This window comes from Tachypleus tridentatus, chromosome 7, assembly GCF_004210375.1.
Source record: "Tachypleus tridentatus isolate NWPU-2018 chromosome 7, ASM421037v1, whole genome shotgun sequence".
Taxonomy (NCBI): domain Eukaryota; kingdom Metazoa; phylum Arthropoda; class Merostomata; order Xiphosura; family Limulidae; genus Tachypleus; species Tachypleus tridentatus.
In genome coordinates this window covers 44,462,661-44,489,721 of record NC_134831.1, presented here as the reverse complement: position 1 = coordinate 44,489,721, position 27,061 = coordinate 44,462,661, and the positions used below count along the sequence as shown (strand labels likewise).

Sequence of the window (27,061 nt, the reverse complement as noted above, 5' to 3'; positions counted from 1 at the left end):
TTTTAATCTAAAAAACATAAGTACTTAATCACTTAAATGAGCCAATTAGTACTTTCCACAATGCAGGGTATAGAATTAGCATCTGATAAGGTCATAAGGAATTTAATAAGAAAAAAGGGGAACATTATCTAACACTGTCCTTTATATAATTTATGTTTCCTTAATAGGTGCCATCAACTAGTTGAGATAATTTTATTAAGTCTAGCAAATTGTTTTTGAAAGATTCAAATGCAATTTAGGTTTCTCTTGGAACATTTTAATAAAAGACTATTCTTGTTAAAAGAGTTCATATCAAGAAGGCAAGACTTCACAAGAGCATTTACTGGCTACAAATAAAACCAGTAATTGAGAAACATTTATGTCTGAAGAAATAACAAAAAATAACCTTCTTCTAAACTCTGAAACTTGAAAAATTACAAGTTTGTTTACATACCTTCCAACAAATTATCAATTTATTATTTCTTATGATAATACCAAGGTACAGTTTACTAATACACATAATGAAACATGATTTGACAACTGTTTATTTATATCACTTTTTATTTTTACATCAGGAATGCAGTTGACAATAATAAAAATGCCATCCAAGAGTGTTTGAAACCTTATAAAAAGTTTTATGAGTTTTAGGGTTAAATAGATTGTTCTCAATAGCAGAACTTTTATTTTTATCTTTACAAAAACACCTAAATTTAAATCTTTTTGATTTGTGTAAGTGGCCAAGTTCTTGTTGACTGAAATGCACATTTTATCATGAAAACAAAATCTCAGTCATTTATTGTATTAAAACACTTATGTGCATTCCAAATTAAGACATTTTCCTAACACTTCTACCTCAGTTTGTATTTCCTAAGAATACTTGATAAATACAAAGTTTCAACCAATCCAGGCTTTTTTCAAATTGAAATTTCTGTCTCATGAGGGAAGTAGCAATAGTATCACTATTGCTGCAGTAAGTACCAAAGTAAAACTGCCCTAATTTTGAGAAGAGAGTTTAAAATTTTCTGGGTCATTAACAAGTTAACCATCATCAATTTCATAACTAACCAGAAAAGTTTTTCCCTCAGAAACAAACACATGTGATAAAGATTGCAGGGAATATTTCCCATTACATTAAGACTACTCTAAGAATGTTATAATTGTCATTTCTTTAGAGTAAAAATTAAGCCACATTTTTCCTTTGTTTTATAACTGGACAAATCAAGTTACCTTCAGCACAAGATTTTAATTAGTTTTATTAAGCACTGTTTATTAATATATACTGTTAGAAGGAAATAAAATTTATCACCCAATCAAAACAGTAATAAACGTATTTGCTGCAAATAAACTGTGGGTCTGGCTCAAATTGCATTATTTTCTTCATGTAATACATCAATCAGATAATAAACTGTTCCTCTGCTAACATTTCTGATATTCGATGGTTTACTGTTTGAAACGTAACGATTACTTAGTTCAGTATTGTTACTATTCAGTTTACAAAGTCATAAGAGGTACTAGGCCAAAAAACAGTGGTTTGGACTTCAATGGAAAAAATGTTAACTGGCTACAAACTTCTACAACAGGACCCAGAAAAAGAGAAAATTTGTTTTGCTACTTCTCTTACTATCATATTTCAACAAGCAAAACTTCATGAAGCAATCCCTCATATACTCCCTATCCTGCACAACACTTTAGTTTGAAAAACCATACTTGTTGGATGCTGAGAAGTAATTTCATAATAAAAATTACAATAATTTCATAAATCCTACAAGTAATAGAGCAATTTTAATTCTGCAACCAAATGAATTCCTAAATATAATAACAAAACTTTTAAAAAATTTATAAATTAGGAAGTATCAACCCCTACTGGAATTTATTTAAAGAAATGCAAATGCTGGCATCTGTGTGTACAAGTTAAAAAAAACAACGTAATTTTGCAATATTTTCAAGCAAAATAATTGTAATTTTTCTTTGTTGGCAATATGGAAAAGGAAAAGAGATATATACAAAAACACATGTATTCAAACAGTAGTTACTCTCAACCTAAACTTTAGTAGTGTAGTAGTGCTTTAAAATGTAAAATTCCAAGAACCTTTATTTACCTAAACATATTACTTAACCAATATATTAGTACCCTTGAGTTACTCAATTTTTCTTTTGAAAACAGAAGACTTGAAATTTTAAATACTAAAATATAAGAATGTTATAGTTTCTTAGTTTATGTCCTCAAAATTGTTTTCCCCCTATTACAGATCTGCTAACTTTTAAGATTTCTCTTCTGATCTATTTATGAAACCAACATTTTCCACAGTCTGAAGTTATGTTACAACATAGTTAAAATGACTTGAGATATACGTTAGCATGCTGTATTTTGGGGTCTCAGAAAAGAAAATATTTGCTACAACTCTAGTATTTCTTCTCAATCATTAAAGAGTGAAGCAAACTCCTCCAAATACTGATCACAGTAAAGAGAGAGAAAAAAAAGAAAGAGGGGGGGGGGACAGGAACTAACTCTCTTCCTATGGTAAAGCATTTATTTTTAATTAAATTATTCATAAAATTGTTCATTTCTTCAAAAGCCATTATGACAAAGAAATCATAAGGATCACAAATATTGTAAAGGAGGAAAATTCCCAACCCATGTTTCTTCAAGATACATGAACTGCTGCAAGAAGTTGAAGAACATACATTAACAGAATATAACACCTCCAGGAATGACAAGCAAAAGGACTAATATCTTTGAAATTTATCTGAAAATGATAAATGAATCAAGTGCACTTGCATGTGGAGATCTTGTCTTTGGGATGACTAAAAAAAACAAACACCTTCTTCAAGTCAGCATGTCAATGATTCATGGCAATTTTCAATGAGATGAAACATATTTGATGCACATAGGATGTGCTAAAGAAGGATGTATGCTGGGATGTCCTCTTCAACATAGCAGGAACACAATACTTAAACACTAGCAACAAACACACAACCTCCACACACTAACCACACTATTTGCTGTAGTACTTGATTTTATTACAAGCTGCTCTGTTATCATCTGAAGCATCTGCAAGATCAATAACAAGTTATGAAAAGTATTTTATACCTAAAATTCTCACAAAATAATGAACATTTAAGGATTAATATACAACAACAACAAAAATTATGCTACAAAATATATTGTAAGTTCACATATAGTGATATTTTGATTTTCTATGCTTATTTTGCTTCATTGTTCAACTAATTGTGTCAGGTTTTCTGTTTTCATTACACATTTCTATAGGTGTTTAAAATTGTTTCAGCAGATAAAAATTAAGTCTCTTGCAATAATACAGCACATCAAGACAAACTAGTAAGCAACAGAACTAAGTGTAAATTAAGGATGATAAATATTAACCATGATTACAAAATTCTCACCTTTCTGGTATTCTTTTTGTACATTCTCCCAAGCTATAGAAAAATAAAAATACATATACTTTTCAATTACAAAATCACACAAGTGTATCCAGTATAAACAACATGAAAAACATACAAAAAAAGTGTTTAAGTGAAAGCAAAAAGTGCCAATATTCTATAACATCAATTAGGTCTAGCTTTCAGAAATTATAAAGTACTCAAAATTAATTTTACTCTAGCTTAAAAATGGCTAGTGAAATCAAGCAGATATAGTTTTCCTTAAAAGACAAAGTCTGTATTGTCTAATATCTATTAATAAAATACTGGAATGCCAAATCAAAATTTCAAAACATATTTACTATTTAATCACTAAACATTTTAAATGTTTGCTTACCACTGTGGCATATGTGGCACACCCACTATTTTATTTCCAGAGATCATTATGAAAAGGGTTTTTCATACCAAATCTATTATTACATGTAGTACCTTTCTTTAATAAAATAAACAATAAATTAATAATATTTTGTACAAGGCTTACAATTTTTTCTTGATTCCTTGGAATTCAGAATGCTTGGTTGCAATTATTAGTCAGAGTAGCATTTCTAGAAGTTTGAAGCAATTTACTTTCATTACATGTAACATGTACAGCTATTTCTCTTCTCTCATAAGGTGTGCTCATGGTAGCTAAATTTTATTTTCATACAGAGTTGGTAAATTAAATTTACCATGTAACCCCAACGTAAGCATCAGTTTTTATACTATAACTTTTAATGCGTTATGTGTACCTTCACAACAATTTTGCAAGCTTTCAGTCAACATTACGAGTCTTTTATAGAGAAAACACAATGTTTAATTGATATTTTTACTACAGCATATCCATGAGTATAGAGGGGATGGAAGAATCAGAGTGTTAAGTGCAAAGTGATTTTGATGTTAAGATCAAAAACATTTCTTCATCTGAAAATTTTGTTTGAGTAACCTTTAAAACCCCCTAAATATCAAATGTCTTTTTTTATTAAAATTTATAATTATCTATAAAAAAAAGAAATAAAGCTAAATTGCCTTTTTTTTTCTTTGTAGAATGACTAAATATTGTAGCTTGAAACTCCATTTGTTTTTATACTATGTAGAGCAAGTCTTATAACAGTATACATCTGTTTATACTTAAATTTTGTTTTACTGTCCTTTGAACCATGTCTGACACTCTTGCCTTACAAGTTGTAAATTACTTGGTGAATGAGTAAGTCAAGTTAGCATACTGAATGACATAACTCATGAATTACCCATGAGAACAAATTATGGAGAATTATTGTTTATCCATTATCTTATCTAATCTAACCTTATTACCCTAAATAGTTTCCAAGTTTTACATTTTCGTTACTTTTATAATAATAATAAATAAAATATATACATGAAAACCATGAAATATAGTATTCACTTTTGCTTTCATTTCTTCTGTTAGTTGCCAATTAAGCATTTACTAAACCTAAATTTTCATACTGATTGTACTAAATACATCAAATAATTTTTATTTATTAACCCTTTTGTGATGTGCTCAGTATAATATAAAGTTAAAAACTTATGCCATAACTTTTTATGCAGTATGTGTATCTTCATAAAATTTAGTCAACTTTTCGTAAAGATTTCAATGTCATTTGTTTGAATATATATATATATATAAATTTTTTTAGTTAAACATTTTTATTAAAAATTCATTTGTGAAAATTTAAATTCTGTTTTGCTACTAATCTAAGCACAAAGTGATTTTCATGTTATGATTCAAAATCACTCCTCATCACAAAAATCTTAAATATTTGTGTAATTTCCAAAACCTTCTAAATACTTTAGTTCAAAGATTTGATTTCAGTAAAACATTATGTTTTGTCTGTTATTTTCTCTACCATAACTATTGTTTTTTGTTCTAGAATGACAATATATTATAACATAAAAACACAAATATTTAGTCTGAATAGCTTAAATCTCATAACATTATACATGTGCACGCACGTGTCTATATATATTTTAGTGAAATTAAATAAATACATTTAAATGAAGCCAAATAAGTAAACAAAATAATGAGAAAGGACTGCATTAAAAACAGCAAATTCCAACTTCTGATTAATTATATTATAATCATAAAGTTTTAAGCCATAAACAAAACATTAAAATTAAACAAAATATGCTGCATATTTTTAAAAAGATCCTGGGGTACAAGCTACAAAATATGCAGCATATTTTGTTTAATTTTAATGTGTTTTGTTTATGGCTTAAAACTTTATGATTATAATATATATACATAGATTTCTTATACTGACTTTCAATTGTGCCTGGCTAACAATACAGAAGTTACAATGATGGAAGTCACATGCACTTGTATTACCACATTCAAAGATATAAAACTGACCTTTAGTGTTTGCTTTACTGGACTACAGTCACATTTCAATTTTATTTGTACATAGATTACTACTATTTACAAATCAGTTCATAAACTTTTTTTCTTAAAGCACAGTTGTGACCTCTGTACTCAGTTACTGTTTGATGTAGGTTGCTAAGCCTTTTCAAATTTTCCAGGAGGGTATGAAAATTTGTTTCATATATACATTTAAATAAAAAAAAATCATAAATAGCTACACTAAAACCATAGAATTCCACAATAATTTATCAAGCTTAATAACTAAGCTGTATTTTATCTATAAAAGTATGTAATTTTGAGCAGACTAAAGACAACTTGTCTACTTGACATTTTGGTCTGAAAGAATGAGATGGTTTCCAAGAACTAAAATGCTTAAGAAAATAACTAAGGGGAAATTCTGAACTTTCAAATGATTATTCAGATCATATATTGAAGTAAATGTATATAACAGACCATTTCCAAAAATGGACAGAACATATGCCACGTCTCAACAAACAGAAAAGAAACGAAGTTCTTATTTTATTTTCCACCTTGTCAATAACTGTAATTTGAGTTCCTAATTCATACAAAATTATAGACTTAGTATTCTGACATCAAAACCATACAATTTAAACCAGTGCTGCGATAAACATATCATGGGACAAACATCAATACTTAAGTATACTCTTTTAATATATACTTTTAGATTAAACAATTAACTATTGTATAATTCTAAAATCTGAATTATAAGCTAGTTTTATACCAAACTTATTGACATAAATTAATAAAACAGTAGTTCATATTGCATTCAGTTTCAGAAAAAGATTATTGGTGATTTAAATAAGCATTTTTAGAGAGATTTTCGGATCTCGACAGAATCGAAAATGACATTCTCCTTTTTCAGAATGCTTTTGATTGTGTCATTGATGATGTGCCAGTGGAACTTCAGCTGGAGGTCATCGATTTGCAAGGAAATGACTTGTTGAAAGCAAAACACAAAGAGGGGCAACTTATTGAATTTTACAGCTGCATACCTGAAGATGATTTTCCAAAGCTGAAGCAGTTTGCATCTGGTATGGCATCAGTGTTCGGAACAACTTATGTCTGTGAACAAGCATTTTCAAAAATGAAGTATGTGAAGTCGGTACATTGAGCAAGGTTGACTGATGAACATTTGAAAGCAATTATAATGACTGCATGCAGCAATTCAAAACTGAACATTGAAGATATTTTGAAAGCCAAATGCCAATTTCATAAATCTTACTAACTTTTTTGCGGTTTAGTGAAATACAGATATGTACTCACTATGCGTGATGTGACAATTGTTTTTGCTAATGTCACCTTCTTTGATAACCTTTTGGTAAATAAAAATGTTGGTTGTATTTCTGTTTGTTTTTTATTATATGTGTTTATTGCATGCTACTCCCACATGGCTAATGTGGCATCCTAAACTTAGTGTTAAGTCTTTTACAGAGAGCTTTCGTTCTAGCTTATGAGTATTGAACATAATGATTATGCGACCCGCACTTCTCATTCCCCAAGTAATCTGGCCCCCTGTGAAAAACGTTTGGTGACCCCTGTCCTATAACAACTATAATTTAACTGGCTTTCCATGTCATAAGAGCTTTATATATTTCCCTAAACTTCATTATCTGAATGCTGCAAGATAAACTTCCAAACTGAAAATTAAAATAAACAATATTCTGTACTGAAAACAACATAACATAATAAAGCAGTTGATAAAATAAAACTCCATATTTCCAAATTTCTATTGGTTATAAATTATGTCACAGAATTATTGTTAATTTGTAAAAACCAAAAAGGATTTGACAGGTGGATGTGGCAAGTGGATTTGAATTTTGGTTTTATGCCTCTGTAAATAAAGAAAGAACATTGAAAGGTGAAAAAAATTACACTGACCATTAATAATATTTATGCTATAACAAGTAACTTACATTAAATTTCATACGTCAGAAAGGGATGATAGAGGGAAAATCAGACAAAATTTCAATTCTCATACTAGGATAGACTGAGGATTTTTGAAAATATTTTCTTATTATAATATTAAAATTTGATTTGTTAATTACATTTTGATGGCAAGTTTATTTTTACACATTGATAACAAAGTAGTCTGAATTGTCAATGCGACTCTATGAAACATTATGACATGCACACTTTAGGATAAAATTGTTTTATTCTACTTACCTAAACCAAAGAAACTAACAATTTGGTCATAATTAAAACACTTTGGATTTTCTTGAGGCTCTATCCACTGAGGAGATGGACCAGAAATTGGATCTTGCTTACATGGTACTGAAGGTATGGTGACCTGACCTGGGGAGCTTGCCTCATCATAGGTGGATTGTGAAATGTCATGGTTAGGCAATGAATGTATTGAGTTCACAGGCACTTGTTTCTGCAAGTTCTGAGCTTCAAGAGGATTGTGACTGGGATCTCCTGCTTTGGATAGTTTTTCAACAGTTGTATCTTCACTTTTTATAATTCCATCCTGGTTAGTAGCCTTATCTAAGGCCATTTGAACAAGCAATTCATTGATTTCAAATCCAAAGGTCAGTCCACAGACATTACCCGAAGGAAGGCAATTGTCCATGATAATTACAGGCAGGTTATGCGACATTTCTTCTGAAAACTGTTGTTTTCGGCCATTTAAGTCAAGTTTTTTTACTTTTTTCATAATCTTACGTATAGCCATTGTTTTATTTAAAGAACATCCATCAATGTTTGAGGACTCTTTTGTTTTGGTCACATCATTGTTCTCTGAAAAACCTAAAACTACAGGTCCAGAAGAAAGATTAGTATGTTTTACTGTCATACTACTGGAATATATTTGAGGTATTCCATCTATGATTGTAGTTTCTATCTTCTCTCTTTTTTTATCCTTTCCAAAGAGATTATCAGTTGCATTTGAAGTTACCTTGTCCACTATTTTATTAGGTTTCAGTTCTGATGTTTTTTCTAAATTTGATACATTACTGTTTGAGGAGAATTGAGCTTGTTCACTATGAGTTAGGGGATAAACTGAGGTACTATTCAGAATGCTTAGTTCAACACCAAAATTTAGCTCAAGACCAACATTCTCTGACACCTGAGGACCAAGTTTACAACTTTTCTGTGAATGTACTTCTGGTAAGAGGTAGGAATTCATACTCTTGTTTGCAGGAATACTATTTAGTTTTGATTTATTACTGGAGGATAAACGAGCAATTTCAGCATACGAAGCATGTGAACTAGATAATGAAAAGGATGGAACAACAGTTGAGTTCAGGGTTGGCGAGATATGAATGGGCAAAGAGTGGACACTATCCAAATCAGAATTTTCAGGAGAGGAGTGCTCGGAATGAGGAACACTACTAGCATGTTTCCAACACGTGTGGTCTGGCTTATCTGACCCCTGTTGTGAAATTGGCAAGTTTAATGTTAGTGAATTGTTTCTAGCAGTTTGGTCAGAGTTACAGTCTCTTTCCCTGCTTTCTCCAGCTACATAATTGTAGCGTCGAAAACTTGAGAGAAACTTTTTTGTCTGGCGATATTTTTTACGTTTCTTTTTAACTACATGAAAATCTGAATCCTCTATCAATTCTGAATGTCCTTCAGTTACTGAATAGAAGTCTTTGACAAAACTTGACAATTCTTGTCTACCACTTGTATCTAAACCTGATGAGAAACTTGTAACAGCAACTCTGTTTAGTTCAGCTTCTACATTACCAGAATACTTTACACATGGCTGATCTTCAACGGAGACAGAAGAAACAACATGTGCATCTTGAGTTACTAGCTCTTTAGCACAGTTTGAATATGGAATGTTTAACAAGTTTCCACACTGATCAGTTAGAACTTGTTTATGTTCTTCATTGTCAATATGATTGTTTTCATCCACACCAAGATGTTTTTTCTTGGTAGAATCCACAAACAGGTCTTTATTGTTTGTTAAATTTTTATAATCTTTATTAACAATCTTCTCTCTCTTTTGTTCAACATCAAGACAACCAAAAACAGGCTTAGGATGCAAAATGTCAGAATTTGGAACAGGATCAGTATTTCCTGTGATATATGCCACAAGTGAATCAACAGGTTCATGACCTCTATAACCAGCAATACTTTCAGCCAGAACAACATTATTATTTTCAGTGTTCAGTTTGGAACGTTTACTTTTCAACTTTGATAATGTTTTATCTTGTTTGGGAAGCAACGAATCTATGCAATTGGATATTTTGTCTCGTTTGGACGGATGAAAAGTAGTGAGAAAGTTTTCACTTCGAAAGCTAGGATTTCCATTAATATCTTGAAAAAAACTTCTGGTTTCTTCTAAAAAAATCAAACAGGAAAGAGAACAGTTAGAATCAGGAAAATTACATCTAGCATTTATACACAAATCATCAGATAATTTTCATATAGCAATTGTTATAAAAAAAAGTGATAAATTTAATATTACAAAAATTTTAAAAACAATTTGTCTTGTTTTTAGTAAAAGCTTGGAAATTTAATTTGGATGTTTAATTGAGAAAAGTCAAAACAATATTACAAAAAATGTTAGTTACTAAAATTTTGGACATAACATAAATTTGACCAAGAGAAAACAGAACAATGTCATAAATTTCCTTGATAGCATGCCAGAAGTGATAATCTGAATAAAAAAAGTCCTACATTATGGATATTAACAGCAAGCACAGCTGAGTGCACAATCAACAGGATTGTAGGAAGCAGTAAGGCCATGGCTTTACCATTTTTTCATGGCACACATGAAATACATTATGTTATTTGAAAGCAGTAAAAGTAATTGGAATGGCTCAAGATTCAATCTCATACCATTAAGTTTTAAAAATTATTCCGGCATGATTTGTACACAGCATATTTTATATTGTTTAGCTATGGTGATGGTCTGACCACTCCAAAATTGCTGCCTATGACAATGGTCAGCTCCACAAGCTGAAGGAAGAGGTGTAGGAGGATAGAAGTTTGGTTACAATTACAAGAAAACTAGTCAATTTTAACTTTATCTGCATAGAATTAATATTAAGAACTAACTGTATGTTGTGTATCTCCTATATTTGGGGATTAATAACAATAACGAAAAAACATTAAACAGGACATTTCATTATTTTAATATGATGTTTATTAAAATAATAAATAATTTAAAATAGACTTTTCATAATTCATGGCAATTTTTGTGCATTTTCAGGCTTTCAGCAATAATATAATTTGAAAAAAATATGACAATAGGAAGCTTTGCTAGTTCTAATATGTCACTGATCTATCAAGCCTGAGTTACAAAGTGTTTGCCGCTAGCCAAGCAAACTCCAATGTTTACTTTTGGAAATTGTAGCAAAGTTTTTCATGGCATATGGGAAAGAATTTTCTTTTCAGCTTCCATCTCCACTGAATATGCTTATTTGTTTCCACAAAAACAACTGATAAAGAAAATGGCTCCAGAAAAATCATACACAAATTACAACTTCAATCCTTTCCCATTTACAAATTCATTTCCTCATACAAACAGAATTGAACTAATTAGCTTTGGTCTTGGCTCCTGATTTACATACCTGGGCCTTCAGGAAGGAAACTCTTCTTTTTATGTTTCTGCACTTTTTCTTCTTTCTTTGGCTGGATACTCGAACATCCAACACCTGTAAGAAATCATATCTTTCCAGAACAATCAAACTAATGTACAGAACTTTAAAACACTTGTAAATACAGTGAACTATGGAGGTGTTGCCATTCAATACTTCTCCACTGACATGATGGACATAATCAGTAATTGTCACAATAACATTAATACAAATGTCAATAAGTCGCATCTTACTAGTTTCCAACTCTTTGACTATAAATATTAAAAATTCAATTACTCTGAAATATTTCTTTAATAAGAATAGTTCAAGCACAAAGACTTTCTACTAAAAGGTTTATTTCTTAACATTCCCAGATACAAGTCATTACACAATGCAAAAGAGAATATAAAAACACTCTTCTATACTGACAGAGTCAGATAAATCACCAAAATTAGTCAAAATACTTAGGACATTAAATCTCTCAAGTGTTTTTTCCTAATATTTTTTGCCTTTTTCATATATTTTACCTATTGTTAGTAACTGAAGTAGAAACCTGCTGAGCACAGAGCAATGAGCTTCCACTCCTTACTTACTATGACACCATTAGTATCAAATAAGCTCATACAACACAATCCCTACAACTTTCCCTGCTTTGAAAACACAAGAGGGGTAGAATTTATTAATTTATTGATAGTATGTTAGGTACAACAATAGCCTAAAATATTATGAAGTGTTCATGTTGTGACTTTGCAAAATGTCTGGGCCAATCTCATAAGTTCATAAGCAGAAGTATCCTACAGAAACTATTGGAATCATGGCTCACAGTCAACATTGGGTATAATTTTCTGGCTTCTTTACAGTGCAATGGTTGCAATAAGAACAGTCTTAAAGTAGTATTCAAAAATGTGAGAATATATGTATATAATTAGGTTCTATACAAAGTTGTACATGATCCAATAAGCTTGAGTGGTTTGGATTTAATTGTAATATAGGTGTGAAGTGCTTATGAAAATCCAGTTTCCTATTTTACTACACTTACACAGTAATGCATAATATTTTGTACAATGACTTTTCAGTGACCACACATTACATATGCATCTTATAACTATTACTAAATATTTAAATTTATTTTATTAAAAATGTAAAACAGTAAATCAAAAAGAGAAAACGAGGATCCCACTACTTACAATGTTTTGAAGTTCTTTTTTTAGCTCGTAAGTCGTACTTGTTAAACATCATCATAAACCTTGTCCAAATTCATATGTTGATGTAGAAAACATTTTGTAAACTTTATATGTGCATTTTTGAGTACCAAAAAATTATATTTAACTATCTTATTGATACCAATTTAATTTCAGTCTAAGAATAAAATATATTCCAGTAAGATTCAAGAGTCCCATAGGTGGAACTTAAACTCAAAAAGAAAGAAAGCACTTCAGTGTCAATGGAACTTTATTTACACTGTTTGTTGACACAGATAATAATGTAATTTAATACCTCATTTGATAGAAAATAATAATACTGGTTTTTCTACTGGTTATAAATTACAGTCCTAAATGTCACCAGAAAGAATTATTTGGAAGTTCTAAAAGAGAAATTGTGACAAGTGAAGGTGGCAAGAAGGTGGAATTTCTAATTTATTGCTCTGTAACTAAATATGATTGAAGGATATTTAAATTATGCTTTACATAAATTATGAAAGCATTATAATGAGTAATGTAAATTAAAATTCATACTTCTCAGAGGGGTGGTAAAACAATTAGAGATGAGGGAAATAAAAATAAACATAACAGTTTTCATACTAATAATAGTTCCTCATAAAAGAATATAAAACTTAACACTGAATTGATTTATTATCTACATTTTAATGATGAGTTTAGTCATATACAATGAGATTATTCTCATATAAAGTAGTATACAATTTGAATGCAACTCTATGAAAAGTTGTAACATGTTCACCTTGACCTACCCGAGATGAAGGAGTTAATCATGTTGTACTTTCACACTGTTTTATTTTCATGCAATTTATTGTAATTGATGAAACATATTAGTAGTTTATTATAGACAACTGCATGCAAAATGTAAGCTTTTTATAAAACTACAACGACACTTCAATTTTTTGCATCACAGCATGACTGTTTACAATATTTGAGTTTTTTTATTATTATAAAAGTTATTGGTTACCATAACTCTTATATGGCAGCCACTATGATTTCTAGTATTTTATATGATTGCTATTAACACATCATTTAGATGAGTAGCATTTGAACTGGTTTTACACAGTTAAGTTTAAAATTTTAAACATTTTCTTTCTTATGTCATGCCTACATATTAAGCATTCCTATGAGTAAAATAGTATTACACCATGATGTGGTTATAAAAGTTCAAAAACAAAATTCCTATAAAGGTTACACTACCTTTAAAAAGTGGTCTTTCTCCTAAAAAAGTAGAGGTCACTCTACAACAGCAATCATGCTGATTGTCATGTTAAATAATAAAAAATTAATGTTTCCTATCATTACCATTTCTGATTATTTCAACTATTCAGGTAATAGAAATAATGTCTGTATAATTTACTATATTGACTCACAAAAATAAGCTCATTTCTTGTTAAAATAATAAATCAATTGAATATACTCTATTAAATTTTCAAACAGTGAAAGGAAGTTAAAAGAAATGCCCTAAATACCTGTTACACTAACCTTTTAAAAATATTGTAGGTACATATTACTTACCACTAATGACCGACTCCACAGATGGATGATTGCCTAAAGCCCAACTAATACATTCAGGTTTTCCAATACTTGTTCCATGAACATATGTAACCTTAAGATCATTAATTGGATCTGTTGATTTCGAATATATCAGCTGTGTAATGAAAACACATATAGATTAGAAAAAACAAATTACATGCATAACGTTTTTCCAGCACACAATGACAAATCTTACTAACCAATACTAAAATAATAATTTGATCTGGGTAAGGGAAAAATCCATTTAAACTTACTTGGTTCACATCTGTAATCAAATGCAATGTTATATAATCCTATAACTTTTTGGTTAAATGAGCCATGATGACGGCAACAGTTCATTATACATCACACTGTAAATTTATTATCTTGTGAATATTTTTCATAGAGTAGCAAAATGTAGTACAATTTCAATAAGAAAAGTTTTAGTTAAAAACTTTTAATTATGTTACTAGATCTTAATCTCTTGTATGTATGAGCTTTTGACTGGAGAGCACACTAGGACACAGCATGATGAGTAATGCTGGATACAGTTGACTTTGTTATGATTAAATCACCATAAATAATTATGATTGTGTTTTTACAGGTTATAAATAGAAATCTCAGTTTCATGTACTATAAATTTTGCTTGATTTTTTTTTTAAATTAAGCACAAAACTACACAATGGACTATCTGTGCTCTGTCCACCATGGATATCAAAACCAAGTTTCTAGTGGTGCAAGTCTGCAGACATGCTGCTGTGCCACTATAAAACTGGTTAGCTTCCTTCATGGTAGATTTACTTGCCAATAATGCCAGAGCTTTATACATAATGTTACAAAAAAGTCAATAAGCTGTTATCTTTTACTTGTGCATGTGTAATGTTAATATTATACCTACCCAAAAAAACATGAATTTTTAAAACTTTTTATTCCGATTCAGCAATTCACCAGAATATCATCTGATTGAATGATACCTTGACTTGCAATAAAATTACAAAAGTTTTATCCACAAACATAATAATAGAAGATGGCTAAACAGGGGAAATTCTCCATTTATACTCCTGTAAGTATTCAATGTGATAAATACACATTCCAGTAACTATGTAACAATGAAAAACCAGCAAATAAAAAAAGGTATAGATATCTGGATGCAAATTTTATAATGCATCAAGGGATTGTATTACTTTTTCAGCAGTCACAAAATGTTTAACCCTTGTTAGGCTTATAGTTATTCAATGCCATATATTTTAGCCCTTGTAAGAAGCTTTTAGAGCTTCAATAAAAATAATAAAAACATTAGTTTAGACAAAAACAAAAACCATAATGCTTTAACACTTAAATTTTGAATGTAAATAATACAGATGTGAACATCAAACTTTAATGTCTTATTAACTCCCAAAATACAAAACATTTTATTCAACTGTGACAAAACTCCTACCATGACAAGTTGAGAAATATGATTTATAAGCTCTTAAATGCAATTTTAGAGATATTTGCTTTACAACTTGTGTTATTTACTTAACTTAGGGGGTAAGGGAACACCCCTTTATTGGGTAAATAAAAACAATAACCATAAACACATTTTTAAAACTAGAGTAGAAATATGTGTGCATGACAGGACAAACAATACATTATGATTTTTGTGTTGAATTATGTTAGCTTTCCTCAAATAGTAAATTATCATCTTGAAAAATATGTTTGGATAACACAAACCAGTTATAAACACTTTATATAAAATTCCATTAGTTTATCTTTCTTTCCATAAATACATTGATAGAAGAAATATTTAGTTTAATGTAGATGTAGCAATGAGCTAGGCTAGGTCTCAACTCTTCAAGTCTAGGAGCCAGATGTGCCTAACCTAACTTCACTACTGTTTGTACTGAAAAATGGAACGGCATTAATTCCTTGAATATTAGCACTTCCATAATCAACAATCCTCATCTGCAATTTTACTTTTCCCAAAAATGTTCTCAAATAATAATGCCATTATAATTATAGCCAATAACTTGCATGTTTTGGAGAATGTGTTGCTCAAATTAATTTTAGTTGCCTCAGTTCAGGTGTTGTATAATACCCAGGATTTTTGCACGTAAGATATGATGTGTTCAAATCAAAAGTAAGATAATTCAAACCCAGCCATGCCTTTAATGTTCATCTGTTAGGATAGAAATACAAAATACTTGTAGCTTGATTAACATTATTTGATTAGTGACTAAAAAACAGTACACACAAACACTCAAAATACACATAAAGGTTTCACTCAATTTCAGTTGTTATCCACTTTATATGTAAAAACGGCTCGTTTGGGTTGAGAAAATATTTTACATAGAAGAGCGAACAACGTTTCGACCTTCTTTGGTCATCGCCAGGTTCACAAAGAAAGAGGTAACTGACCGGAAGCTGACCACATGTTTGAAAGGGGTTGTGTAACTGAGTGTCGAAATGTAGAGGGTGGTATTAGATGTTTGAATACATAATTTTATTTATTTTATTAAATTAATATAGGTATAAAGGCGTACCTTTATATTGGTTTATTTTGGGTTTAAGTTGTTGTATAAGTAAGGCTTCTTTAATTTTGTGTTTGTTTATGTTTGTTTCTTTATTTAGTATTTGAATGTTTTCTATGGTAATGTTGTGTTTATTTGACTTGCAGTGTTCGAAAACGTGTGAAGGTGACTTTTTGTGTTCTTTGAATCTGGTTTCCATTTTTCTACTTGTTTCTCCAATATAGAAGTCGTGGCAGTTATCACATTGTATTTTATAAATAATGTTGGTGTGGTGTTTGTCAGTGTAGTTTTTACATAGTATAGACCTCAGTTTTGTGCCTGGTTTTTGAATAAATTTGGTATTAACTGGAATGTCATATTTTGTTACTAGTTTTTGCCAAATGTTGGTTATTTGTCTGCTGATCTCGGGGAATATATGGAATGCAGCAGTATATGGTTTCGTGATTTTTTGATTCGTGAGATATACTTACTTTTGTTGATTGATTTTGCTTTCTGTCTAGGTGTGTGCGTATAATGTTTTCTACGTTTTGTGGAGGAAACTTATTGATGTTGATGAAGTATTGTTTTATTTTGTCTAATTTATCGTTAATTTTATCTGGTGAGCATAGTTTTATGGCTGTGTTTATTTGGTTTCTTAGTATGTTGAGTTTTTGTTTTGTTTCATGTGCTGAGTCCCAAGGAATGTATAGTCCAGTATGGGTGATTTTTCGGTGGATTTCTGTTTTGAATTGTGTGTCAGTTCTTGTAATTTTGAGGTTAAGAAATGATATTTGATTGCTTTCTTCCTGTTCACATGTGAAGTTAATGTTGGGATGTATAGAGTTAATGTGATTGAAAAAATTAAGTATGTGTTCTGTAGATTTGAATCCCGCAACCGTGTCATCTACATGTCTGTACCAGTATAGTGGTGGATGTAATGCTGTGTTAATTGCTTGTGTTTCAACTTGTGTCATAAAAATATTGGCTAGAACTGGTGATACTGGGTTGCCCATGCTTAGGCCATTTGTTTGCATATAGTTTTGGTTGTTGAACATGAAGTTTGTCTTTATCGTGGTGAATTCTATGAGGGTTGCTAACTGGTTACTGGGAATTTCTATAGTTGGGTTAGGGTCTCGGATATAGAGTTCTAAGGATATCTTGCAGGCTTCAGTGGTTGGAACTTCTGTAAAGAGGGATATAACATCAAAACTGGCCATTAAGGCTTTATGATTAAGTTGATTTAGATTAGACTTGAAATTAAAAGAGTCTTTGATGAATGAGCTGGCTGATGTTACATATTTGGATAATGCCCATGCTATGTATTTACCAAGATTGTAATTAGACGATTCATATGTGGACATTATTGGTCGTAATGGACAATCCACTGTTTTATGCTTCACAGCGAGTATTCTTTAACCTCAGATGCATATTCAGAGTGTGAGTGTGCGTATATGCAGCCCCCTTCCCAAGATATAATTGGTACCTTTAGTCCATTCTAACAAAGGATTTTTGTAATAATTACCAAGCATAGATTTTTTGTTATTTTTTTTTACAGGTGTTGAAAGGTGCAAAAACACTTCTGTGTCAAAGCAGAAAAAGTGCTGAAATTTAGATACTTATGCCTATGTTAGTTATTACATTCAACTAAAACTGGAAAAGGTGATCAAAATAGGAAGTATTAGAGAAGAAAAAAAGGTAACTGGACTTGTGTAACTCATGAAAATCAGAGAAATCAAGTGAGAAGAACTGAATGTCCAACCGATATTCAACTTTATGATTTTTCATGATAATGTGATTAAACAATAATAAAAGTATGATTTACAAAAAGGAACTTGAACATATTGAAAATTTTAAATTAGATTAAACAATGGTCTAGCTAGCAAAATACCCAGTGCCTCAATTTTTTACTGTTTCTGTTACCTGCAATTTATTGCTTTTCATGAACCAGCACAGATAATCAAGGAACCAGCAAATATTTATTTACTTTAACAGTAACAAGTGCATACTAACAATCATGTAATATTAACAGCCACTTGATATCTATAAAAAGCATGGTAGCTATGGTGTGCACAAAAACTAACCAGAAAAAAACAAGGGAAATGATACAAACTCAGAAATAATAGGTTCTTACCCGACTTAAAGTTATTATTTTGGAAATATAATAGGAAAATTAATAAGTGCATCATACATGCAATACTCCTAAACCTGCACAGATATTAAAATGTGAGCCTTTTGTTTTACTTTTTTCATGAAATACACTAAATGCTATGAAATGACAAAATCTAAAGTCTAAAATACTTATAAATAAAAACTTCCTGGATAACAAACTGACTTAATTTTTTTCACAAAATGATTGAAAGTGGAAAAAAAAATCATCTGGAAATGCAATGGGGAAAAAATATGAAAAGATAGTGAGTAAACAACATTTTAATATTGACAACATTTGAAGGAGGAATGCCTTTTTTGTTGATGTTATACTTAACACTCCTACGAAAAGACGTTTCTAGTCCTGATTTCTCCAAGCCCGTTCCCCTGGCTGTGGTTTCGCTAGATAGTAGATAGGGACAGTGGGAATCTCGTTAATCCATTCATTAATGGATTTAAATGGCAATTTCATTTAAATACAAAATTATTAGCCTAATATTAATAACCTTTCAAGTTGCTCTGGGGCCTATTAGGCCCCACTTTTCGTAGGAGTGTTAAATGCAACATGTTTGTAATTTAGTATACTGGTTTCCAATTATTTTCATGCTTTCAGCATTTAAATAGTAAGATGAGTTTTTCTTTTATAAATGTTCAATTTCAATAATGAGTTTCTTGCATTAAACAGAAAGGGGTAACTTTGCAATCAAAATTGGAGAAAAATGCATCTAATTTTAGAATTGCATTATAAATTCTCAGTAGTGTTTTACCTGAAGAGAAATAGGTAATTTTTCATCCACTTCTGCTGATCTATTAGATCTTTTATCTGAAACATTACAGGTTTGAGAAACCATGGAATCAAAATTTTCACTCATTGCTGTTTTAAGAACTGGGGATTTGTCAGTCTTTTCACACGTACTAACTTTGTCTGTACATGTTTTTTCAACTTCTTTGGACAAACATCCGATACTATTTTGCAGCTGATTTTCCTGTATTTTAGTATGTTCAACTGCTGTTGAAGTATCTGCATATGACATGCTTTGAACTGAAGACTTAGATTTATCAAAGGAACAATTGTCAATATCTACATTATCACAACAGCTGGAATTACCTTCAAGAGTTTTACTAGTTAACTTGACCATTTCAAGACTAGAATCTTTAATTTTTTTTGAATAACTATCTGTATGTAGATTAACTGAAATATTCTCTTCACTAGCTGTATCCTTGTTAGTCAATATTTCACCATCACAATTATCACCTAAATATTCTTTACAACTTTTATCACAAAACTCCGATAATTCTACTGACTGATTTGACTTTATTATTGGCAAACTTTTAAGCATGAGACTGTTTGATGATTCATCTTTGTTTTCATTAGATAATGTTTTTTTTACTACACCTGTAAGAGGAAAATGAGTACATGGGTTTGTCCGCACAGGCCTAGCAGTTTTATACCACGACCAATTCCAGCAGCACGCATGAATTCAGTTTGTTCACTTAACCTGGAATTGTACAGATCTCGTAGAGAGTGACAAAGAAAACTCTGGGGATTATTATCAATACTTTCTTGTATTTTATCTTCTTCCCTACTGTTTTCATGCACACAAGATTGTTCATGCTTTACACTATAATCACAAGATGTTACAACAGGTCCACTAAAACTATCTTCAGAACCACAATTATGGAAATTCTTTAGTTGTAAGAGATTCTTTTTGTTATTTAAAAAATGGGTAATATTTGTTGACTGGGAAACACCATCTTCCACTCCATGACACATGGAATGTTTAGTAACATCTCCACAGGTATCAGTATGCTCTAGCTTCAATCTCTGTAACAAATAACTGTCTGTACTGCTAGGTCTGTTAAATGTAACTGCTTCTTCCAGTAACTTTTGAAGTTCATCCTCTGACAACTTAGCTAAGACATCAGCTGTTTCTTTCTTAGAATTAGTTATCTAAAAGCAGGATAAAGAAACAAATGTAAATTATTTTATTAGTAGTAATAGTTACATACATTTCATTTCAACATTTAAATCACTTTTATTTTATTTACAAACCTTGAAAGTCTTTAAATCTTTGACACTGACATTTAAGAATTTTCTAACACTGAGAAGAGCCAGATTTATTGAATATACTTCTCTTGTCAAAGGACCTCATCGTTTTGATGAAATGATCAGAATATGGAAGATAAAACTGTGTTCAAACATGCAAATGTGTATACCTGGGCATGAAAGGGGTTTAAGTGCAATTAATTATGAAACACCTAAACTACTGTTGTCACCATTTAACTATGGTGAAATGAGTAAATCTAGTTTTCATTTCCATTAATTCAAATTTATAATTTATCATTAACTTATGCAGCCTTCTTATACAAGATTCATATGGAGTACTACATGCATTTATGATTCTCTTACAACAACAGAGATACTAGCAGAATAGCAGAGAAATGCTGAGAATTAAAACTGATTACTGTCACAAAAAATAAATTAGTGTTTCTAATTAATAGTCTTGAATTATTCTACACATCCAGTAATTAAATTATAATTAAATAAGTTAATGCAACAAAAACAATCAACTAACCAAAACTGGTGTTTCCAATTACTCCAACTGCTTACTTACTGAATTATTATAACTATATTATTTCACTCTTATTTTCGATTAAGTTCATTCAGCTTAATCAGTTAACGTCATGACTCAGGAAAATTTCCAACCAACCAAAACTAGTTTTTGATTATCACTAATATTAATTATTCCAACTGTCAAAGTAACTGTATTTTGCCATTATGTTAATTTAAAACATCAAACCAACAAGTTAATCAACAAGACAAATATTAATGTTTATTTTTACTTCTGACTTACTCATTCCACCAGTCAATCAACCCATAGAAAGACTTTATATACCCAATAATTTTGAAATTTTGAACTCTTAAATTAGGTTTTCAATAATTCATTTCTCTCCAGAGAAAATTAGTTTTAAAATCTTAAACTTCTTGCTACAGCTTTAATGAGCTAAACCATACATCACTTCAGGAGACACATCCTTACAAGTGTCATGATAAGTGTAATTTACAGGGACTGAAATAAGACATTCCTGAAGAATTTAACTTTGCTTTAGAAATTCCATATTTTTAGTTAGCTTTTCCGATCAGGAATACATTGTACGTCTATATTCCTTTAATTATGACCAATTATAGTAAACATATTACATGGAATAAATTTGATAGCTGTCCCTTGTGTGAATTATTTATATCCCTGATTAATGATATGGCTCATAAGATAGCCCACTGTGTAGCTTTGATTACTTCAATTGGAATAATCAAAATTAATAACAAACCAAAAACACTATTTTCAATTACTTGATTATTTTCAAGAAATAAGCTGACCAAACTTGAATAAATTAAAAATAATTAAAAATTATAATAGCAATATTTTTATTACTAGATAACTGAAAACAGTAATAACAAAAAACACCACTAACAGATGATTTTTACAAGGTTAGCAAAGTTATTCGTAACTTTGATTAATAAATTTATGTGACATTAATTTATATACTTTGTGCTCATAGATAATTACTTTTATTAGTAGTTTCCAAAATGCATTTGTTATATAAGAATTATTACAAAATATATATGGAATTTAAGAGGTAAAAGCTTCCAGCCTTCATAAAATATATATTAAAAAACTATGCTCAGCAAAAGGTCAGCATGGGCTTTAGTCACATTCTTTTTTAGAATTTTACATATTAGGTAAATTACTGATAAAATACAGAAAAGTTTGAATATTAAAAGCCCTTTTTTACTTTTTTTTTGGATGAGGAAACTCAGTTTGGCATATAAAACCTTAACTTTCAGAAAATTCTGACAAAGTTCTACATAAAGAATTAATCAATAAGTTTAATTTTTCATTACAGAAATGTTAGGAAACTAATACATTTCATTCAGATAGACAAATTACATTCTTCCATGCATGAAACAGAAGATATGCAACATGTTGCTCAGACTTTTTGATGAATATTTCAAACATTTTAATTGTCAAGTAGTATTTTCAACATACTGAATTTTTTTAATATTCAAGGAAAAAATTTAGTGAATTCTTAATTTGTTCTCTAAATCTGTTACATTGTCCAATTTACAAAAGCTGATACATCAGAAGTACAATCTAACAAATAAAAGTGCAGTATTTCAAACATCCATTAGGAAGTGAACAGAAAATTAACTTAGCAGCAAGAAGAAATGGAAGTAGAAAATGAATACTTCTGTGGTAAAATGCAACTAAAACAGACCTTAAAAATCTGTTATGGGACATCCATTGTTCTTCATCCTATAACAAGAATATATGGAAATATTCTTCCAGAAGCCCATCAAATTGCTGATATAAATACTCAACAACAGTACTATAAAGGACCACATTAATAACATTTCTCAAATACAGAATATGCCTATTAACACATAAAATGCATTACAATCACATTTTCCTTTCTACTGCAAAAACAAACTACAGCAGCTATCCCAAAATGAATGTTGACCTTCAGTGTGTTATATTTAACAAAAATGCTCTATCACTTTAACTGCATAAGAAATACTTAAAAGAACTATTTTTGAAGTTATAATTGGACAACAAAGAGAACTGAACTAATTTTTGACTACAAGGCTCAACATTAATGTTTGTATGGGACAGATAAAAATAATTTCAGACACTAGCATTCTACCTGTCTGAAAAAAACATGTAAAATTTTCAAAATGTGCTTTCCCATACAGAAGTTGAATTCATTTTTACCAATCATATTTGTTTGTCAGAATGTCTATTGAAAGCTTGATTGAGATTTGTCAAAATTGCTGTTGTGAACAGCATCTGAACTCACCAAAATTCAGGTAAGCTGAAGATATATTTTCTCATGCTTTGAATAAGTCACTTTTATTGTTTGTATTCTTTTTCATCATTCAATGAGTGATAATTTGCTTTTGTACATGTGAAAATAGCATACCAAAAATAAATAGTAAATATAGTGTATAAAGAAGGTGGCATTCACAGAGTAAATGTACAAGAGGGTAGGGGATATGGAACTTCCATAAAAGTGTATGTACACTTTTTGAGGAAATTTGAACAGGCTTTAATATGTTCTGCAATCACTGTCTTTCCATAGGACAGATGTGAAAATCACTTTTCACTAAAAAATCCACTATTTTGTCAACCACTATCTACATTTTGATCAGTGTGGTATTCTTTATACGTATTTCTACCGATCCTAAAAAACTGTGAACTATTCATCACTAACATTTTTTTAAACAAACATTTGTTCTCAAATTTGTGTCAGTAAAAATCACAACTAAAATGGAAAAGCAATGAAAACTTGAATTTCACTGTACTACAAGAAGCTATACTGACAAGCATACCTCTTGAGAATATTACTGTTATTATTTTTTACTTATGTTTGGCCTTTGTTTCTTTGTCATTGAGCTGTCTATAAAACTCAAACTTTTGCTTTTGTGAAGATGGAAGAAATAAATCAAATAAGGGTATCCCATAGGCACAGTTGGAGAGTAAAAATATGCAATTTTGTGTGAACAAGTGTCAAATAAACAAAGCCAAGTGAAAATTACAAAATTTAAATATTTCCTGTTGAAATTTTTGTTTGTAATTAACCACAAAGCTACACAATGAGCTGTCTATGCTCTGCCCACCATGTAAGTCTGCAGATACTCTACAGTGCCATTGGATGGCTTCCCGTTAAAATTCAGAAATTAAAAATTAATACTGAAATATGATAAATTTTGTTATACTGTCACGTTTGCTGAAATGCATTGAAAATAAGTTTTCTAACTAGATTTTGAATGTCAATCTTTAAAACATCCTGATATATGTATTTTATCCACATGTACTGAAAGGGTTTAATGAGAAGATTTTAACAGGATAATTATTTTTAATGTATGTACCTTTTCAGACTCTTAACATCAGTACTCATATCTGTATTCAGAAATTTATTTGGACTATCAGCACATTTTTAAATTGATGTACAAGCTTTTGGCTCAATTACCTAAGCTTTCTACAAGTGTGTACTTTACAAGAGTATGTTCAATCATTTTCACCCATATTATTCTTAAAATAACATTTACAAAAATGGAAAGTAATAATTATCATGAATTTACTATTGATCCCATACAGCAGTACTCATTATTAATTAACAGTGAAATAGATATCTTTCCAAGATGATTACAAGTGAGGATGCATACATTAGATCATCAATATTTGGCAAAAAGTTCTTGTTTATAATCAAGTAACATACCCAAACAAGAAAAACTAAGATTCATTGAAATTCAGAACAACTGTGGGATTATGTTGAAAGTAAGGATCAGCTAAACAAACTGGCTTTAGACAAGTCAACTGAAAAGAAAAACAGGGTTAAAAGTAAAATATGTTACATTTCAGTCCTCAGTCACGGTAAAAGATATCTGACATCACTCTGAAATGGAAATTTCAAACTCAGATAAAAACAGAAGTTTATTATGCTAGTGGAGAACCTCAGTATCAAAGATCCTCATAAAATCAAAACAATTCTTGAACAAAAGAGAACATTTTTGACAAAGTGAGAATTATTACAAAAAGAAAGTTGATGTAACAAATGCTAATCTCTTAAGACTACAGTCTGAAATGCTAAGTTCTGTTCACCACAGACAACGTTGCCCTGATTAAACAACTTGAAAAAGCAACTAGAGAAAAAGACTTAAAAGACAGACATAGACAAAAAGAAACACACATGCTGGTTTTGAAGCACAAAATGCAGCAGCTTTCAAAGAATTCACACTGTGTCAAAATTCTAAAATCTCACAACGGGGAGAAAACTAGTCATCCTTAGATGGAAGTAGGTAACTCAAATCTTTTCAATACAATAGTCAATTTTGTAACTGGCAGTGCCTCGACAAATAATAAGCTCTACCCCAGCTGGAATCTATGAAATTGTGAAGTAAATCAAATGTTACATTCAACTAATCATTATTGTTACATAAGAATTACCTTCAGGAACAACTGAAGATAAAAGTCCTTGTTAATCCTTAACTATGGTACATTAAATGTATGCAACTTAACTCTGAAGTATGCTCAACAGGCATTGAGCTTTATTTACTATTTATTTCTTTAAGTTATTCTATAAGAAATATGACAGATTAAAAAATAATCCATCTTGGAAAGATTTTAAAGAAAAGATCTTAATAAAAAAAAGGTCTTCAATTAAAGCCATAAGTGAACTGCAAGGAAAGTCTCACTAAAGTTTATTTGTTTATTGAAAGAAGCTGTAGAAATGGACTGTTGTAGTCATCATGGATTCAAACTCCAAATATTAGCATTATAAGTCCTCAAGCTTAACACTAAGTAAGAAGTTGAGGATGAAGTAATGAAAGTCCATGAAAATTACTTGTAACTTCTTGTATCAAGTGAATTAAAGAATGTTATTTATGATTACCATAATCATTTTAGATAAATCAATTCATGAAAATGACAAATATATGTAAATAATATGCCTAACCTTTTTCATCTGTAAGGCAACTATTCCTAAATTAACCCTTTTGCAATGGGTCACAGGTCAAAGGTCATGTCATTCCATTTGTTGACATGCATTCAAAATGTTACTGAAGTACTATTTTATGCATTTATGTCAATAGGTTTGGAATTTAAGTGTATTTAAATTATTCAAATTTAAACTTTAATATTATATATGAATTAATTTCTTAATTTAAAAGTAAATATTAAAAACATACATCTAAATATAGATATTAGTGAGTCACGTGGTATGTTGAATGCAGCACTGGTTCAAATTATGTTTGTGATGTCAAAATACTAAGTCTGTAGTTTCAGACAAATTAAGAATTCATATCACTTATATTACCAAGCAAGAATATAAAACAAGAACCACACATCTTTTACTATTGATAAAGTATGGCTAATGTACTGAATCAAACATAGTGGCCCTCTTCACCTCTTTCCATTTTTTGAAATGGTCCCTTATATACACTCATTACAGTATATGCCATGGGAATAATTTATCAACAGCTTAGAATATCCCAAGTAATTTTATCAATCATTTTAAACTTTTAAAATGCTTCCATGTTCTTTCAATCCAAGGTAAAGTAGGATGTATCTTTAGTCTATGTGAAGTTCCATGTTTTATTAAAATCTAAATATATATCTTAGTTACCAAGCTTAATAAATTATAGTGGAATTCTATGGTATCAGTGTAGTTAATGATTTTTGTTTTATATCCTCCATGTATGGAATTTTAAAAGGCTTAGCAACCCATGTCCAGCAACAATTGAGTACAAATGCCATAGCAAGAAGAAATAACTGTTTGCTTTACTTTTTGATTCATTGTTCCATATTTAAAAAAAGC

The 27,061-nt window shown here is 30.1% G+C and overlaps 1 protein-coding gene across 2 annotated transcripts in view; it reads right to left on the bottom strand.

Moving 5' to 3' along the window:
* Positions 1-508: 508 nt before the first annotated feature.
* Positions 509-27,061, bottom strand: part of LOC143255558 (uncharacterized) — a 47,308-nt gene continuing 20,755 nt past the window's right edge. Inside the window, exons 2-7 of one of the 2 annotated variants that reach the window (XM_076511394.1) lie at positions 19,453-20,636; positions 14,055-14,187; positions 11,314-11,397; positions 7,958-10,078; positions 3,382-3,414; positions 509-3,031 (exon numbers count right to left, since the gene is read on the bottom strand). In XM_076511394.1, coding sequence (XP_076367509.1) covers positions 2,976-3,031; positions 3,382-3,414; positions 7,958-10,078; positions 11,314-11,397; positions 14,055-14,187; positions 19,453-20,025 — 3,000 coding nt within the window. In that variant the 5' untranslated portion in view covers positions 20,026-20,636 and the 3' untranslated portion in view covers positions 509-2,975. Of the gene's footprint in view, positions 3,032-3,381; positions 3,415-7,957; positions 10,079-11,313; positions 11,398-12,506; positions 14,032-14,054; positions 14,188-19,452; positions 20,637-27,061 lie in introns of those variants that run through there. The other variant, XM_076511395.1, reaches the window with a different exon arrangement.